The sequence below is a fragment of the Emys orbicularis genome, chromosome 14 (genome assembly GCF_028017835.1).
Source record: "Emys orbicularis isolate rEmyOrb1 chromosome 14, rEmyOrb1.hap1, whole genome shotgun sequence".
Lineage (NCBI taxonomy): Eukaryota > Metazoa > Chordata > Testudines > Emydidae > Emys > Emys orbicularis.
Window position 1 is genome coordinate 2,984,817 of NC_088696.1, and position 17,823 is coordinate 3,002,639.

At 60.8% G+C, this 17,823-nt stretch overlaps 2 protein-coding genes across 3 annotated transcripts; one reads left to right on the forward strand and one right to left on the reverse strand.

The window, feature by feature from the left end:
• Positions 1 to 223: 223 nt before the first annotated feature.
• COG8 (component of oligomeric golgi complex 8) lies at positions 224 to 6,402 on the forward strand. 2 transcript variants are annotated; one of them, XM_065416511.1, is made up of 6 exons: positions 224 to 552; positions 768 to 975; positions 1,205 to 2,023; positions 2,384 to 2,552; positions 2,844 to 3,032; positions 6,145 to 6,402. In XM_065416511.1, the coding sequence occupies exons 1-6, from the start codon at positions 224 to 226 to the stop codon at positions 6,300 to 6,302; spliced, it is 1,872 nt and encodes a 623-aa protein (XP_065272583.1). In that variant the 3' UTR covers positions 6,303 to 6,402. The 2 variants fall into 2 exon arrangements, with proteins under 2 accessions (XP_065272583.1, XP_065272584.1); XM_065416512.1 differs by lacking the exons at positions 2,384 to 2,552; positions 2,844 to 3,032 and adding exons at positions 3,615 to 3,623; positions 4,287 to 4,292 and having other exon boundaries at positions 6,160 to 6,402.
• Positions 6,403 to 9,465: 3,063 nt separating this feature from the next.
• VPS4A (vacuolar protein sorting 4 homolog A) lies at positions 9,466 to 17,636 on the reverse strand. Its single transcript, XM_065416417.1, has 11 exons — positions 17,555 to 17,636; positions 16,060 to 16,171; positions 15,406 to 15,553; positions 15,022 to 15,083; positions 14,541 to 14,660; positions 12,788 to 12,944; positions 12,389 to 12,537; positions 11,819 to 11,900; positions 11,320 to 11,539; positions 10,933 to 11,073; positions 9,466 to 9,914 (listed from the first exon to the last, which is right to left on the reverse strand). The coding sequence occupies exons 1-11, from the start codon at positions 17,573 to 17,575 to the stop codon at positions 9,813 to 9,815; spliced, it is 1,314 nt and encodes a 437-aa protein (XP_065272489.1). The 5' UTR covers positions 17,576 to 17,636; the 3' UTR covers positions 9,466 to 9,812.
• Between the last annotated feature and the right edge of the window lie 187 nt (positions 17,637 to 17,823).

Below are 17,823 nucleotides of genomic sequence, written 5' to 3' on the forward strand. Positions count from 1 at the left end.
ATAGAGCGTCCCGGGGTGGGTGGGGCCAGCGTACCCCGCTCAGTGCCATAGAGTCGGAGGGACGCGCGTTCCGGGTTTGAGTTCGCGGAGCTGTAGGGGGCGCTAGACCAAGTGTCTCCAGAGCAGTAGAGTTGTCGAGAGGCGGGGTAGAGTGCCCCCCACACCATAGAGTCCTGCGCCCCGTGGATAGCACGTACCTGCGTGTCGTGGCGCTCTCCCCAAGATGGCGGCGGCCGGCGCGGCCCTGGAGGAGGCCAGCCTGCTGGCCTGGCTGTTCCGCGGGGCGCCGGGGTCGGCGCCAGGGCCGGAGCTGGCCGGGTACCTGGCGGAGCTGGCGGGGCTGGGACTGGAGGCGCTGGGCCGCGAGCCGGGCCGCCTGGCCGAGGAGCGGGCGCTGGCCGCCGCCCAGACGCGGCACTTGGCCTTCGCCCACTACAAGATCTTCATCCGCTCGGCCGAGTGCACCAGCGAGACGGGCCGCGGCTTCGGGGGCATCGAGCGCGGCCTGGCCCGGCTCCTGGGGCGGCTGCCCGGCTTCCAGGAGACCTGCAGGTGGGCCCGAGGGGGGCACCTCGGCCGGGGTGTTTGGTGCCGGGGGCACCTGTCCCGGGGTGTTTGGGGGGGGCGGGGCCCCTGGCCCGGGGTGTTTGGGCCGGGGGCACCTGTCCCATGGCGGGGCGGGGCCCCTGGCCCGGGGCGTTTGGGGAGGGGGCGGGGCCTGGTGGAGGTTTGCGGGGTGGGGGCTGAGCTCTCCTTCCCTCCGGCAGGAGCTTCTTGCGGGACGCCGAGGAAATCGCCTCCAGCCGCCGCATGAACAGCCTGACCCTGAACCGGCACACGGAGATCTTGGAGATCCTGGAGATCCCGCAGCTGATGGACACTTGCGTCCGCAACGGCTACTACGAGGAGGCCCTGGAGCTCGCTGCCTACGTGCGCCGGCTGGAGAGGAAACACTCCTCCATCCCCGTCGTCCAGGTTCGTCCCAATAGTGCTGACCATGCTGGGGGGCTGCAGCCCCTGGGCATGGGATGAGCTCCTCAGGTGGTGGCTGGCATGGGTCGACTCGCCTCCACGCAGCGGGTGGGGTCTTGCTCTGAGAGGAGTGTGGTTTGGGGGGTGACGTTTGGAGTTCAGGTTTGGGGCATGAAGCTTGAGGCCGTGGTGGACTGTCTCATAGCTGAGGTCTCTCTCTCTCTGCCTCTAGGGCATTGTGGACGAAGTGCATCAGTCTTCACAGCTAATGCTGAATCACTTGATCCAGCAACTGCGCACTAATATCCAGCTGCCTGCTTGCCTGCGTGTCATTGGCTACTTGCGGCGCATGGATGTCTTCACGGAGGCCGAACTGCGCATCAAGTTTCTGCAGGCCCGGGACGCCTGGCTCCACTCCATCCAAGCCTCCATCCCTGATGACGACCCCTACTTCCACATCACCAAGACCATCGAGGCCTGCCGCGTCCATCTCTTTGACATCATCACACAGTATCGCGCCATCTTCTCGGACGAGGAGCCATTGCTGCCTCCTGGCGAGCATGTGGTCAATGAGAGTGCCATCTTCCATGGCTGGGTGCTGCAGAAGGTTTCACAATTCCTGCAGGTTCTGGACAATGACCTCCAGCGGGGGGTGGGCAGCCGCTTGGACTCACTGTTGGGTCAGTGCATGTACTTTGGCCTGTCCTTCAGCAGGGTGGGAGCTGATTTCCGGGGCCAGCTGGCCCCAGTGTTCCAGCAAGTTGCATTTAGCACTTTCAGGAAGGCGATTCAGGAAGCAGTGGACAAATTCCAAGATGAGATGAACTCCTACACGCTGATCTCTGCTCCTGCTGTCCTGGGCAGCACCATCCCTGTGACAGTGCCAGCCACCCAGCCAGGAACCCTGCAGCCTCCCATGGTGCTGCTGGACTTCCCACCTCTTGCCTGCTTCCTGAACAACATTCTGGTTGCCTTCAATGACCTGCGTCTCTGCTGCCCTGTGGCTCTTGCCCAGGATGTAACGACTTCACTGGAGGCTGCCCTTGGCAAGGTGAGGCAGGCACCTGACAGGGCATGGCTGTTTCTCTCTATTTCAGCTTCTTGTACCGGGTTGTCAGAATGCTGAGGATAGATCTTGCCGTTCCCTTCTGCACCCACTTCCTGTTGGCTGAATGAGCCCCTTTCCCCTCCCCTGCATTTCCCCTACAATTGGGCAACTGAATCAGACTCGGGATCCAGCATCAGAAGATGAATTGTGTAGGGCAAGGTGGTGGGTCAGTGGCTGCTCTCCAGGGCCAGTCCCATCACTCTGAGCAGCTTGGGGAATGTTTGGTGCAGCTGCCCAGGGTGGAGGTTGCGGGATGACGAACTGAAGGTGCTTACGCGCTCACTCTCTCTCTCCTTCCTGCAGGTGACTAAAACAATCCTGGCTTTTCACCGGGCAGAGGAGGCGGCTTTCAGCAGCCGGGAGCAGGAGCTTTTTGCTCAGTTCTGTACAGTGTTCCTGGAAGACCTGCTCCCCTACCTTAACCGTTGCCTCCACGTCCTCTTTCCCCCAGCCCAGATAGCACAGACCCTGGGTAAGAATTCCTTCTTCCCTCAGCAGAGAAGTATGAGGGAAGTGCCTGTTCTCATGCAGAGCCAGGGCATATCTGCTGAGCAGGGTGGGTCCCAGAGACCCTTGTCTTTGACCCCTTCACTGCCCTGCTCTGGTTCCCATGGGACATCCATTGGCTGGAGTGCTCAGAGCTCCCCCAGTGAAGTCCAACAGTCTACAAGGATCCCTGCCTGAGCTGTGTAATGTCGTCACTGTCCTCATGTCCCTTTCCAGGTGGGCTCTGGGTGAGTTAACTCTCTGCTCTCTTGGCCAGGTGTTCCTCCCACTCAGCTGCACAAGTACGGCAGCCTTGGCTGTGTGGACGTGAATGTGATCAAGGAACCACTCGCCTTCATCCTGCCAAAGAGAGAGGCCATGTTCACTCCAGACGAGAAGGAACTGGCCCAGGAGAGCCCAGCACCTGCACCAGAAATTCCAGGGCCAGAGCAGGGAGTAGAACCCAGTGCGCAGCTGCCTCCGGTGGCTGGAGAGGAGAGCAGTGTGTACACAATGGCTGTTCTGCAGCCTGATGTCCCAGTAGCCACAACCTAACAGAGGGGGGATTGCCCCAGCTTGCCCGCCATGCTGCGCTGCGTGCATATACTGAGTGATTCTGGCCTCTGCAGAAGCCTGTGGGAGTCTTGCACGTAGCAGCGCTGGTATTGAACAATGGCACTGAGTGTGGGGGTGTGGATGGAGATGAGCAGGAGCATTGGCTGCGTCTGCTGATGGGAACTGTACAGAGCATTACAGGCTGCATCATCTGTAACTACTTCCTTGGCTTCACTGTACCCATGAAGTGTGGGCAAGGGCCCCTGCAGGTCTCCTGGTCCTGGGGGAAGGAGGCTGGGCCCAGGCCCGGGCTCTCGACAACCTGTAGTATAAAGAGAGTGAATGCTTTCGGACTTGGAAAGCAGGTTCAATGACGTACATACCTCTGAAAAAGGCTGATCATTGTATAAATAAAGCTCATTAATGTATTCTGTGCTGTACCTGCTTCCCCCCAGCCTTGGCTGCAAGCAGCTGCTATGGGCATACTGTGCAGGGATGGTCTGTCATATCCCTCCCCAGCCTGACAAGGACTCAGCTGTTGAAGATATTCCCAGATGCTGAGCTGCTGCTATTATCCCCTCTGAGCTTTGGGCTCAAACCTCTGGTAGCTCAAGAGGCAACCGCCAGAGAGAAAAATCAGTGTCTTTTTCATAAAGAACTCTGCAGTTTGCACTGCGAGGGAGGAGGTGCCTTGTTGTACAGGCCGATCTCAGGGCATGGCTGAGTCGGGGAGGAGCTGGCCCTGGCCCTGGCCCTGGCCCTGGGAAGGCTCTTAGGTGCCTTTGTTTTTTCTTTTCATGTGCTCTATGTGTAAATGAAGAACTGGGTTTCTGGAACCTTCAGCTTGGGGCTTAGTCCAGCACGTCGCACAGGGTGAGGATCCCTACAACACCTAACATTCAAAACCTAGCTGGGATGGCTTGTGCCCCCCCTTCTATGTGGGGGTGGGTTCAAGCAGAGGGTGGTGGAGGGCTGCTAGCTGGGGGGTTAGAGCAGGCCCAGGGGGTTGTAGGCAATTGGAGGGCGAGAAGCATGAATGTGTGTCCTTGGGCATGCCTCTTCCCCGCCTCCTGTGGTTTCCCTGTGGAGCGAGGGGCCCATGATGCCCTCCTTTGGAAAGTGTAGTGCCATGGGCAACGTGAGGTGGAGAAAGGCAACCCAGCAGCCTCTGGTCAATGTAGCAGATCTATCCCCAACCTTCCGTTGTGTCAAGGGATGTGACACCCCACTCCCCACACTGGGGCTCCTTCCTGGGGGGCAGGGCTGGCAGATAGACCTAGTGACAAGGACAGGCCCCTCACCGCAGGGACCTGGATGGATCGTGCTGCTCCCAGAGACCAGGGTATGGGGCTGCTCTTGCTCTCCACAGCGGGGTGCCCTGCAGCTCCCCTTGCCTGCCGCAGTGCCCCAAGCTGGGGAGCCCTGCAGCCCCCACGATGGAACCCTCCCCCCGGAGTGCTTGCCACCCCCCTGCAAACCCCTCTAATCCCCCTCGGCTTGGAGCCGGTGACCTCGCCCTGTGCCTGCGCTCTCCCCGTGCCTTAGGAGACTACAACTCCCGGCATGCTCCGCTACTTCCGGTGGGGACTCAGTTACACGTGAGCGCGGCGCGTGCGCAGGCCGGGCCCGTGGAGCTGGGGGCGGTCACGTGCTGGGCCAGCCGCCCCGGAGCCCTGCCCAGCGAGCGCGCGCGTCCCCGGTCCCGGTCCCGGCATGGCGGCGTGCGGAGCTCGGCCGCCCTTCGCCCACGCGCTGAGCCGCTGGCGCCCGGTGTGGGCGCAGGTCCGAGGCCTCCAGGCCGGGCCGGCCAAGCCGCGCAACTGCTGGGGGTTCCTGGGGCGCCCGCTGGTGGCGCCCCCGCAGCCGCCCTACGAGCGCGTGTGCCAGGCCGGCCACCCCGTGCTGCGCGGCGCCGCGGCCGCCGTGGACCCCGCGCTCCTCGCCGGCCCCGAGGTGCAGCGCCTGATCCGCACGCTGGTGCGGGTGATGCGGCGGCTGCCGAGCCAGGGGCTGAGCGCGCCGCAGCTCGGGGTGCCCCTGCAGGTCTTCGTGGCGGAGCTCCCGGAGCGGCTGCACCTGGAGACCAGCCCGGGCCTGCGGGAGGCCAGGCAGATGGCCCCGTTCCCGCTCAAAGTGTTCGTGAACCCGGCCATGCGGGTGCTGGACTCCCGCCTGGTCTCCTTCCCCGAGGGCTGCGAGAGCATCGCGGGCTTTGCCGCCTCGGTGCCCCGGTACCAGGCGGTGCAGGTGTCAGGTAGGGCTGGGGCAGCCCCGGGGCCTCCCTCCCTGCGCACGGCCTGGCGGCCGGGGGGTGGCTGCAGAGCGCAAAGCCAGGAGCCTCGCGTCACACGACTTAGCCCATGGACCACATCGTAATAGAGCGAGCCTGTCTCTAGGCCTCCCCTCTGCCAGTGCCAGTCCCTGCCTGCTACCGTCCCCAGCCCTCCCCAGCGGCTTCCGCTCCTCCCGGCCCCCCCGGCTTTCCCCCCCATCACCTGCCTCAGTCACCAATGCACACCATCCCTGTGGCAACAACGCCTATTTCTGGGAAGCATGTAGGTTCAGCCCCATGGGACGAGCCCACCGTCCATAGACAGGCTGCAGCGTGCTGGCCTCGGTCGGTGCCGGGATCGGCATTCTGGCACGTCCAGTGCATCCCCCTTGGTCTGGCAGGAGCCCCGTGTCTCTGAACCACAGAGCCGGGGACAGATTGAGGTCTTCAATTGTGATAAGTGGCAGGAATTCATGCTGGCATGGGGGAGACCCCGGTTCTGCAGTGCTGGCGTAGAGTGTGGGAAATGGCCCTGCCTGCTTCATCCCACACTGCCCCTAGGCAGGGCCCAAACCCCTCCCCGTCTGCATGTGAGCAGCTCCTAGACAGGGTGAGGCAGCTGCTGCATGAGCCCTGCCCTGAGGGGGCTATACATGCTGTGCCTAGCCAGAGGGGGGATTGATGACAGCTGCATTGGAAGCGTGGGGGCCTGATGCTCAGCTTCTCACCTGGGCCGTGTTTGCTTCTGCAGGCCTGAATGAGGCAGGAGATCCCGTTTCTTGGCAGGCAAGCGGGTGGGCGGCCCGCATCCTCCAGCATGAGATGGACCACCTGCAGGGCATCCTGTACATCGACAAAATGGAGAGCCAGACCTTTGTGAACACGCGCTGGACGGAGGTGAACGAGTGAGCCCCTCACGGGTGGCTGGAGTGACCGGCTTGGGTTGTAATGGGGTGTGTCTTCCACTCGCCTACCGACAGCAAGGAAAATAAATGTGTTGCACAGCTCAGTTGCAGTCTGAGAGTTGTGAGGGCCTGTGGCCTGGGGGGGGGGGGCAACCCTCCCTTTCCCTCGGAGGCTATGGGGAACACCTCCCCGCTGGGAGCCGGCGCAGGCAGACTGGTGCATCTCCTGTGCTTTCCGAGCAGCCCCTGCCTCGGGCTGTCCCCTGGCTGCACGGGGGAGTCCTGCCACGCTGGTTCGGTTTTGCCCAGCACTTGGAGGGGTAGTTTTATGATGTGCACCCCCAGGGACCAAGCTGAGATGAACTTGTCTTCCCTTCTGTCACTGCACCATGTGAAGCTCAGGCCTTAGGGGGAAAGGCCAGTGGATGTAGCCTTCCCGCCTGTCAGCGGGAATACTGTCGCTAGCAAGTACCACACCAGTGCTGGGGCTGGCGCCCGCAGCTGGCTGCTACCCACAGTGCCAGGCCTTGGGAAGGAACACACTTGCTGAGCCACAGGCCAGGGAGACTCATCAGCTTTATTACAGCAAATACAGAGAAAGTCTTTCACAATTCCAGCCTGGGTTCCTTTCCACCCCGCGTTCCTCACCTCCCCTGGCAGCCTGCTAGTGCCACCCACTGTCCCCTGCAAGCCGGACAAGGGCAGGCCCACTTCCTGCTCATGGGTTGGGCTCATCCCACTACCTGTGGCTGCCTAGGTTCCCTCTAGGGCACCAGAGCCAATCTGCAAGAGAAGCCAGACCCAGGGGCACCTCCCCTACGAGCAGCAGACTCTTCCTGGTGGACCCGAGCAGGCAGCCGTCTACCTGGGCAGGGGCTCTCTGACTGCAAGAGTTCTCTTCCCCGCTGAGAAGCCAGGCAGCAATTGAATGAAACACACGCGTGCAGAGCAGAGCGAAAAGTGGAGCTCTTCCCCAGAGCCACCGCTGCTGCGGAGATTTCGTTACAGACGCTGCCCACATTGAAACCAGCCCCCGGAGCACTGAGCTCCCACGTCAATCCAGCCCGCAGGAGGGAGCCGTTTCCCTAAGGAGTCCCATGAGCAGCGTGGATGGGTTGGGAATTAAATTCACCTAAAAGGGCAATGTGAGACTGTGGTCACGGAGCTAAAAGGAAAACATTCAGGTTACAAGTAGCCTATGGGCAAACTCCAGCCGTGACAGCCCCGCCGGGCTAGCCCCTCTGCTCAGCAGCTCTACATTGGGTACTTTCCCTGTCCAATCTGCAACCCCCCCCGTAGGCAGCTGGGCCAGCCGATCCACCCCCCACAGCAACCTGCCTGGCTGGGGCCTGAGTGGAGCCCCCCAGCTGTGATACTGCAACCCCCCCAACTAGGCAGCAGTAGGTGTGTGTGTGGGGGGGAGGGAGATGGAGGTGGGCTGTTAGTTAAGCATTGGGAGCCTCAGGCTGATGCAGGGGCCTTGCGCCAGGCACGTCACCCACCTCCAGGCTGGCTACAAGCCTCCAAGAGGGGTTGAGAGTAAAACTGGCCCGGGGGAGGGGGGGGGGAGGGTAGGAAGAGCAATTGCTGCTTTCCCCCCCCCCCCCCCCCATCGGCACCTCAGGCTCTAGGACAGTGATTCTCAAACTAGTGTACTGGTGACCCCTTTCACACAGCAAGTCTCTGAGTGTGACCACCCCCCCCCTTATATTTTAAAACACTTTTTTTATATTTAACACCATTATAAATGCTGGAGGCAAAGTGGGGTTTGGGGTGGAGGCTGACAGCTCGCAACCCCCCATGTAATAACCTCCCGCCCCCCAGTTTGAGAACCCCTGCACTAGGAGTCTCATTCCCCCAGCCCTGCATCGTCCCTGTTTTACACAGCGCCAGCGCTGTCTAGCACTCAGGAGTTCCGGTTCCCAGTCCTGTGCTCTGACCACTCCTCACTCAGCCCCCCGAGCCTGGGCCCAGCTTCCCACAGACAGGGTTACCCCGGCCCCCGGCAGACTCACCTGGCCCCCTGGAAGCACAGACCAGGAGGGGCAGGGAGTCTCACGCTCCAAGGAGCTGGCTGCAGATCTGAGCACTTTGTGAGGACACAAGCTTTTGTGCTCCAGCCAACTGATCTGGCAGGCCCCAGGGCCGGGAAGGGGGCGCTCTGGGATCCTGCCCACAAACTGCACAGAGAGACCTGCCCCCATGAGCTCTGGAGCACAATGACCACCATTACTGCCAGCACTGCTGGCTATTCCGCCGCTTGTCCTCGCAGGCCCATCCAGCTCTCCCACACAGCGAGTGCAGCTGGGGAGCGCCGGTGAGTGGGAGCAGAGCGGGCCAGGGGGTTTGCTATCGAGTCTGGCCCAACAGCAGCCAGGGCGTGGGATTAGCTCATTAGGCTAATGCCTGAGCGAAGCTCCTCAGCTCCAGCGCTGGGGCTTGGCACTTGGCTACTCCTAGGAGACGAGACTCAGGCGCAGTAGGACAGGGAAGTACAGCAGCCAAGGGGCTGCAGATTGGCACTCCCCCTTTGGAGGACGTAGCCCTCAGATCTCCCCCTCCTCTTGACCGTTATTCAGCCGCTCTCGCCCCACGTCCACACCAGCAGGGAGGGAGGGTGAAGCTGAGTAGCCCGGAGCTCTGCGGCAGGGCCTGGGACCCCAGCTTGCAGCAGGAACGAAGCCTTAGCATACGGTGATCCGGGAGTTGCTGGGACTGGGGGTTGCAGCATGCGGGAAAACAAAGAACCAGGCTCACGGAGGGGATGTGCAGCAGGCTGGAGAAGTCCCACAGCTATGGAAAAGCAGCCAGCCGGGGAGGGCTCCCTGCGTCAGCAGCACTGCCGTCAGTGGCTGGCCAAGGGGACACACCACTGCTCTGCCCTGCTACAGCAGGGAGCAGAGCCTAGCTGGAGACAAGGCAGCCTTCTGACCACCCACGGGCTGCAGAACCCGACCCTAGCCGTGCCTCCAGATCCATTTCCTGCTCGCAGTGCCACGGGACAGGCTGGTGTCTCACAGCACAGCTCCAGCGTGGGAAGCCACACCTGCAGAGCCTGGCACATGGGGCCTAGCCCAGACGAGGGTTACACCCTGCCGTCTGGCCCCGTGCGATCAGGGCAGCGCTGTGTGGGCTCAGCCACCCCAGGAAAGTCCCGTTTTGGCGGGCGAAGCTTTTGGATCGTTTTTATTTGTATATAAACAAGACAAAACAAGCAGCATTAATTTAAAAAAATTAAAAAAAAAAAAGCAGGCAGGGGTGTCAGGGCCCCTGGGGGAGGCAGGGCAGGCCCCTGGGCTGTGCTCAGCCCCTTCCACAGGCCTGCCTGGCTGGCCGGGGCCGTGCTGCTGTGTAACTCCCAGCTGGGGGCCCACAGACAGGTGGGTTTAGTAGGGAGCTGAACATTAGCGCCCGCTTGGCACCGTGCGCCTGCCAGCACTAGGGCTTTGCAAGCATACACGCTGCCACTGCCAGCCCCGCCCTGCCACCCCCGCCCGCCCCACGGCAGAAGCTTTTAACCTTCCTGTCCAAAGTCGTCTGTGAATTTCTTCACCTTCAGGAGGTCCTCTGCATTCACGGTGGGGCGGGTGGTGGCCAGCGAGCGCAGCATATCTGACTGCAAACAAGGGGAGAGGGCAGCTGAGGCCAAAGTGCAACATCAGAGTCTGCGTCGCTTTTACCTTGACGCCCTCGGAAATCCTACCCGAGTTTCTGGTTGCGGGGGAGAATCCCAGGTCTAAACACCCCAGCCCTAGCAAAGGCACTGTAGCTAGTGCCTCTCTGTCCTGAATGACAGGCATCTCCCTACAGGGTCCCCCAGGGCAGGTGCATGGAACGGAGGCCTAGGAGCCGGGACTCAGGTTTGACACTGCTCCTGGTCACTGGTGTGACCTCCAGCTCCGTGCATTCTCCAGTCTGTCCCCTGGAATGGCCATGCTTACTGACCTCCCTGGGTGCTCGGGGAGGGCTAGGAGCCCAGGGGTCACAGGTGGAGAAGGACGCTTTCCTCTTCCAGCAGGCATAAATCCCGAGGCGCCCATGTCTGCTCTGTGGGTTCCCCTGCCCTCCCCCCTCCAGCACATGACACTGCTGCCCTGGCCACTCCACTGCCCCAGCTCTCAGCACAATGGAACGGTCAGGGGGAAAGGCCTGGAGCTCTTGCACTCAGAGCTGTGAGCCACGCATTCCAGATGGGACAGTTGCAGGCAGAAGGAACAAGCAATCGCTCAGGGATGCCCCGACCCTTTCAGCTACACGGGTTAACTCTGAAGTCTAATGATCACAAGGTAAATCTTTTATGCTGATCATTTCACCAGGAACATCCAGCTACTCTGGGACAGTGGCTTTGACTGGGATAGCACCTCTTCCCCCAGCCCCAGTGGGAAAGTGGGAGGGCAGAGTGAGGCTGTCCTCACCAGCTGGGGTTCTGCTGGCATCAGGGGTGTTGCACACTGACTTGTGTCACTGGCCAAGTGACAGTCGCTCACCCTCCGGCCCAGCGTGTCTGTCCCTAACGAACTACTTACCCGGCCCAGCGTGTCTGTCCCTAACGAACTACTTACCCGGCCCAGCGTGTCTGTCCCTAACGAACTACTTACCCGGCCCAGCGTGTCTGTCCCTAATGAACTACTTACCATGCAGATCACTGGCTCCACCAGCTTCTCGCTAGGCACCTCCATCCAAGTCATCTCAATGGCTCCGGGGTCCCCCGGCGAGCATGGGGTCAGGAGGTCATCTATAGTTATGCCGGGATTGGTTCGAGACGGGCCTCGCACCTGCCACATGCCAGAGAGGAAGTGCACTGAGAGGGCAGATGCCAGGGCTGGCTCTCCAACCGCCCACGGGGGCCCCTCTGACATGGGCCCTCTGGGGCTGGCCTGGGGGACTCAGGAAGGATCTCACCAGGAGGGGCAAGGGCACACTCGGGTGGCCATGGAGCCCCCCTCCCTTGCAGGCCAGCGGCCCCAGACTCAGGTGCCGCAGCCCTTGGGGAGCAGCAGGTCCCGCACGCCTGCTCTCACCTTCTTGAAGTGTGTGGCTGACTGCACTTTGCGGACAGGCTGCATGAGGGCGTCACGCACGATGACGCTGATGTCGGCTCCCGAGTAGCCGTCCGTCTTCCTGGCCAGCTCGTGGATGTTGGCCTCTGTCAGGTTGCGTGGTGTGTTCCCCAGGTGCAGCCTGAACATCTGGGCTCGGGCCGCCTCCTCCGGCAAGGGGATGTAGATGCGCTTCTCAAACCTAGGCACCGACAGTGGGCAGAGCGGGTGAGCAGCGAGCCGTGCAGATCACTGCAGCACTGACAGGTTCCAGCAAGAGCTGCAGGCTGGGGGAGGGAGGTGCTGGGCTGTTGGGTGGGGCTGGGGACAGACCTAAGCCTGCCTTGGGGCAGACGACTCTGTTCTCTGGGCCACTCCCAGAGGGGGGGGGGCAGTGGCTCCTGGCACATTCAATGTGGCTGCCCTGAGCCAGGCAGAGGACAGCAGCTGTGGCTGCTGGTTTCCAATAGCTCCCACTCACCTTCTCCTAATGGCCGAGTCTAAGACCCAGGGGATATTTGTGGCACCGAGGACCAGGGTCCCGTCGTTGTTATTACCAACACCTACCGGGAAGAAGAAACAGCGATCAAGGAGCAGGCGGGGCTGACTCCTCTGAGGGGCCCGGAAGAGCGCCGCGGCTGGAGGGTGACAGGGCCGGATTAACCTTCTGTGGGCCCCACCCCCACGCTCTGCCCTGTCCCCTGAGGCCCCACCCAGCACTCCCACAGGGCAGAGAGGACAGAGGACTACAGATGGGGCCACAGGAGGAAGAGGCGGTGTGGGGGTGGGGCTACGGGAGAGAGCGGGCGCCGTTGTAAACCCAGTACTGGCTAGTCACCAGCTGCCAATCCAAGACAGGCCCTTCGCCCAAGTACCCCAAGCACCCTTCGAGGCTGCCCTCGGCAAAGGGAACGCGCAGGCTGAGGACTAGAGCAGCTCCTCATTCTTCACTTCTCATTTCCAGCCGCCCGCCCCAGGGCTGATTCAGCACCATCTGAGCCAGCTGGGGGAGAGGTGAGCTCTGGGGGGCCGGAGCGCACTCCCCACCCACCCTGCATCTGCACCAGGAACTCCGTCTTGATCCTGCGGCCAGCCTCGCTCTCGTTCTCATTCCGGGAGCCGCACAAAGAGTCCACCTCGTCGATGAAGATGATGGAGGGTTTGTGCTGCCTTGCCAGCTCGAAGAGATTCTTCACCAGCCTGGGGCAGAAAGACACGGGGTCAGCGCTAACGGCCAGGCAGCCTCCCCTCCAGTCCTGACCCTGCAACCCACACACGCCCCGAGTGGGGGAGCGAGGACCAGCACCCTCGGGCTGCAGGCAGGGAGCTCCCCCACTGGCACTGCTTAGCTTGTTCTCATTTACCCCACTTTCCTTGGCAGACCCGCTAGTGCCACAGTGCGCTCTCCTCTGCCCCGGTGCTGAGCAGCGCAGTCCAGCCGCTAACTTACTTCTCGCTCTCTCCCAGCCACTTCGACATCAGGTCCGAGGACGACACGGAGAAGAATGTGGAGTTGTTGGCCTCGGTTGCCACAGCCTTGGCCAGGTACGACTTCCCCGTGCCAGGGGGCCCAAAGAGCAGAATCCCACGCCAGGGGGTGCGCTTACCTAAGAACATAAGAATGGCCGTATTGGGTCAGACCAAAGGTCCATCCAGCCCACTATCCTGTCTGCTGACAGTGACCAATGCCAGGTGCCCCAGAGGGAGTGAACCTAACAGACAATGATCAAGTGATCTCTCTCCTGCCATCCATCTCCACCATCTGACAAACAGAGGCTAGGGACACCATTCCTTACCCATCCTTGCTAATTGCCATTAATGGACTTAACCTCCATGAATGTATCCAGTTCTCTTTTAAACCGTTATAGTCCTAGCCTTCACAACCTCCTCAGGCAAGGAGTTCCACAAGTTGACTGTGCACTGTGTGAAGAAGAACTTCCTTTTATTTGTTTTAAACCTGCTGCCCATTAATTTCATTTGGTGGCCCCTAGTTCTTATATTATGGGAATAAGTAAATAACTTTTCCTTATTCGCTTTCTCCACATCACTCATGATTTTATATACCTCTATCATATCCCCCCTTAGTCTTTTCTTTTCCAAGCTGAAAAGTCCTAGCCTCTTTAATCTCTCCTCATATAGGACCCGTTCCAAACCCCTAATCATTTTAGTTGCTCTTCTCTGAACCTTTTCTAATGCCAGTATACCTTTTTTGAGATGAGACCACATCTGTACGCAGTATTCAAGATGTGGGTATACTATGGATTTATATAAGGGCAATAAGATATTCTCCGTCTTATTCTCTATCCCTTTTTGAGTGATTACTAACATCCTGTTTGCTTTTTTGACTGCCGCTGCACACTGAGTGGACGTCTTCAGAGAACTATCCATGATGACTCCAAGATCTTTTTCCTGATTAGTTGTAGCTAAATTAGCCCCTACCATATTGTATGTATAGTTGGGGTTATTTTTTCCCAATGTGCATTACTTTACATTTATCCACATTAAATTTCATTTGCCATTTTGTTGCCCAATCACTTAGTTTTGTGAGATCTTTTTGAAGTTCTTCACAGTCTGCTTTGGTCTTAACTATCTTGAGCAGTTTAGTATCATCTGCAAACTTTGCCACCTCACTGTTTACCCCTTTCTCCAGATCATTTATGAATAAGTTGAATAGAATTGGTCCTAGGACAGACCCTTGGGGAACACCACTAGTTACCCCTCTCCATTCTGAGAATTTACCATTTATTCCTACCCTTTGTTCCCTGTCCTTTAACCAGTTCTCAATCCATGAAAGGATCTTCCCTCTTATCCCATGACAATTTACTTAAGAGCCTTTGGTGAGGTACCTTGTCAAAGGCTTTCTGGAACACAGCCCGCACTGAGCAGGGGCAGAGCTGGCTTCGAACGGAGGGAACAGAGGTACCAGACTCTGGTCGGCCAGCGCCCTGCCCCAGTCCCCTGCAGCACTGCTCCTGCCGTGCTGTGGGGGACTGGCCAGTTCACATGCACCTCGCTGCTCAGGGCTCTGCTAGGGCTGTTGGCCAAGGAAGTTTCTGGGCTCTGCTCAGTACTCCAGATCCCAGGGCGTGGTCTCCGCCCGGCACCGGAACCAGTACCACAAGGGCCACGGTCCCGCTCGGAGGGAGCAGCAGCCAATCCACCCTGCCCCAGCCTCACCCCAGAGCTACCCGAGCAACCCTCACCTGTGAATAAGTGTGGGAATTTAATGGGTAAAATCACAGCCTCTTTCAGAGCCTCCTTGGCGCCCTCCAGGCCAGCCACATCGCTCCACCGCACGTTGGGCTTCTCCATCACAATGGCACCTGCGAGAGGAAGGCAGTTCTCCCTAGCCGGACAAGAGACGACAGCACTCCCGCCTCGGGGCTCGCCCGAGCCTCCCGCCAGCCACTGCACCAGCTGCCAAACTCCACCCGCCCGGGCCAGGCTGTCATCACGCATGAGGGACGTCTCCTTTTCGCTAGGGCTCACGAGGAGTCTCCAGAACTGCCCAGCGGCCACAGAGTTAGAGAGGAGGCGGCCCGGCGGCCCCTCATTCCGCTCCAGGAGTGGCTCATAGTCCCACCGACCCTGCACCAAGCAGCATGCGCCAGCCACTTCCCAGGTCAGGAACTCCACCAGCAGGCCTTGCAGGGCAAGGCCGTGCTCCCAGCCCCCGCCTCTTACCCATCAGCTGCTCCTGCAGCTTCTTCTTCTCCGGATTCTCGCCCTCGCTGTCACTGTCGCTCCTGTGAAGAGGACGCAGAGTCATGGCAAGGCCAGCGAAGTCTCAGGTCCCGCTATCGGGAGGAAGTGAGGATCTGGCCTGGCCGCGCCAGAAGGGTCGAAGCCTCGCAGTGCTGGCTCTTGCCAGCCCCAACAGGAGACCCCAACGCTCACTCACAAACTATACAGTGCAGAGAGGGAGAAGTGCTGCTTTGAAACCCACTGCCGGAGTCACCCCCCGGAGAAGAGGGGGCACCCAGGGCCTGCCCAGGGGCCTAGGGCTAGCCTCTCCCATCGTTACAGGCATGAGCATGCTTGGGGGTGCAATGGAGACTGCACACGTACCCCTTGCTATCATTTGGAGACTCTTTGACAGGCTTCTTGCTTTGTTTGTCTTTGTTGCGTAGATAATCCTTCAGCTTCTCCGCCCGGTCCAGGTACTGCATGCACTTCGCCCGGATGCTCTCCTTCGCCTTGTCACTGTGAGCCTCATCTGTCAGGGCACCCGAGAGACAGTGAGCAGCTCTCCACGGCATGGAGTGAGGAGAGCCCTACAGCACCCTCCCTTTTAGGACCAGCAATGGGGAGAAGAGCCCGCTCCAGAGCCATGAGACACCAACGTCTCCTTTCACCAGCTCCCACCGGGTGGGCAGCTGGAGAGAATCCCCCAGGAGAAGCTGCCCTTAGAGACGGACGCAGCACAAACCCACAGCCAGGGAAGCCCCACCTCCCTTTGGATAATCCCACAACTTCAGGGTTTCTGAGCCCAGCTCCACAGTTAGCTCATTCCCCAGAGAACGCCTACACTTGTGGGAACCCTCAGCAGGCCATCTGGCTCTGCAACAGGTGCAGGCTGATCTGTTTGGGGATGTGCTATTCTGGGCAGGCCTGACTCCCAGCAGGGTGAAACGGGAAGAAGGACCCTAAGAGGAACAGCGAGGGAAAGATCTTGCACAGGCTGGCCAGGCCAGCGATGCAGGAGAGACGAGCCAGACTCACATTTGATGGCATGTAGAAAGTACTCCACTGCATGCTGGTACAGCCGCAGCGCCTCCTCATAGTTCTTGGCCTTATCCTCCTCAGTCGCTTTTGTTACCAGATCGATAGCTTTCTGCAAGGAGAGAACACAGCTCCAATGACACAGCTGCCCCGGCACACAGGAGAAGGAGAGATCAATGGACGAGTAAAGAGGTAATGTTTCCCACAGAGGTAACAGGTTTTTGGACACCTCTGAGAAGCAGCAGCTGCACCCAAAAGCTGCTGGCGCCTAGAGTCATCTCCTCTTTCTCATATGAGCCTTCTGCTCACACACAGCAGACAAAACTCACAAGCGGCTCCTTCTGGGCTGGACAAAGCCACCGATTCCAGAGAGCAAAATCCAAGCCCAGAACCCATCGCCATTTGCCAGGGCGGGGCAGCTCCTGTGCCACTGGGACCTTTAACCAATGCCACCACCACAGAGCAAGGGAAGGAGAAACAGATGCACCCATGGGCCTTGCAGGGAAAGCCCTGTCTACATACAGAAGTCGTAGCACCTGTTTAGTGAAAGCAGGACAGCTCCCTAATGTGGGCAGTTACCCTGTACCCAGCCATTCTTGTACGGGAAGGAGGATACACTATATGGTAACAGGCACCTTCACCTCACTAGAGGAGTTGTACTGGTACAAGTGTTTTGGTAGAAAAGAAAGAAAGAAAGAAACAGCCCAACTCGCCCATGATACAAACCCTGGGCGCAGACCTCCCACTGCCCACAGGCAGAGAGCTCAGTTGGCACCAGTCCCCCCAGAGGGGCAGGGGCTGGGCACCCCCTCGGGGGAGCTGAAGAAACAGCCCCTGCTCTCTAGGGCGCTGCACTAACCCGCGCCCCCGTCGCTGGCCGAGGCTGCGGGGGCCAAGCGCAGGCGGCCTGGCCGCGCCCAGGAGGCGCAGGCTACCTGGACAGTCTCGCCTCGAAACCTGCTGCAGGAGTGAGACCTGGGGCCAGGTCCCAGCAGGGCCAGCCCCACACGGGGCCCGGCTGGGCCCGGCTCCCCTGACACGGCCCGTGCCTGGCCCGGTCCTAGGCCACGGGACACAGGGAAGCCGGGGCAGTCCGCAGGCAAAGGCCGCTGCCCGGCCCCGCCGCCCCTGCGTGCCCAGGCCCCACGGAGGCCCGGCCAGGGGCAGCTCCCCACGGCCCCCGAGGGCTACGCAGGTGCCGGAGAAGCAGCTCCAGGTCCTGCAGCAGCGTCCCCGGGAGCCCCGGTCCCGTCCCGCTGGCCTCACCCGGGGACAGGACCGGGGGAGCGCTCCGGCCTGGGCCCGGCCTGGCCCGGGGTAGGGGGCGGCCGGGGAAGGGCCGGGGCCTGCGCGTAGGCGGGCGGCCTCCCCGCCGCCCGAGGCCCGCAAAGCCCGGACTGGACCCGGCGCCGGGCGGGAGACGCTGGAGCTGGGGCCGGGGCCGGGGCCTGGCGGGGGACCCGGGGGCCGGGCCGGAGCTGGGGCCGCCCGGTACCTGGAGGGTTGATGTTGTCATTTCATCGCCCGGTGCCGCCCGAGTCCCCGGGGCGCTGCGAGCGGCCTGGATCCGGCTCCGGCTCCGGGCGGGGAGGCCCCGGCGCGGCGGGCAGGAGGCGGCAGCACCGAACCGGGACCCACCGGCCGCGCAGCTGCTACGCGGGGAGCGAGAACGGCGGGGCCCCCTGCAGGCCGCGCCGGGAACTGCAGCGACCGCCGGCAGGGGAGGGGAGGAGCCCCGCCCCCAAGAGCCCTCCAGAGACACCC

Bases quoted from the DNA above. Each gene is read 5' to 3' on its own strand.
- VPS4A (XM_065416417.1), bottom strand. From the start codon at position 17,575: ATGACAACATCAACCCTCCAG. The intron at 14,661-15,021 runs GTAAGAGGCGGG...TTCCTCTCGCAG, and splicing joins GCTGCAGGAGCAGCTGATGG to GTGCCATTGTGATGGAGAAG. The intron at 12,945-14,540 runs GTGAGGGTTGCT...TTATGTTCTTAG, and splicing joins ATTCCCACACTTATTCACAG to GTAAGCGCACCCCCTGGCGT.
- COG8 (XM_065416511.1), top strand. From the start codon at position 224: ATGGCGGCGGCCGGCGCGGCCCTGGAGGAGGCCAGCCTGCTGGCCTGG. The intron at 2,553-2,843 runs GTAAGAATTCCT...TCTCTTGGCCAG, and splicing joins CCAGATAGCACAGACCCTGG to GTGTTCCTCCCACTCAGCTG. The intron at 3,033-6,144 runs GTGCGCAGCTGC...TTGCTTCTGCAG, and splicing joins AGAGCAGGGAGTAGAACCCA to GCCTGAATGAGGCAGGAGAT.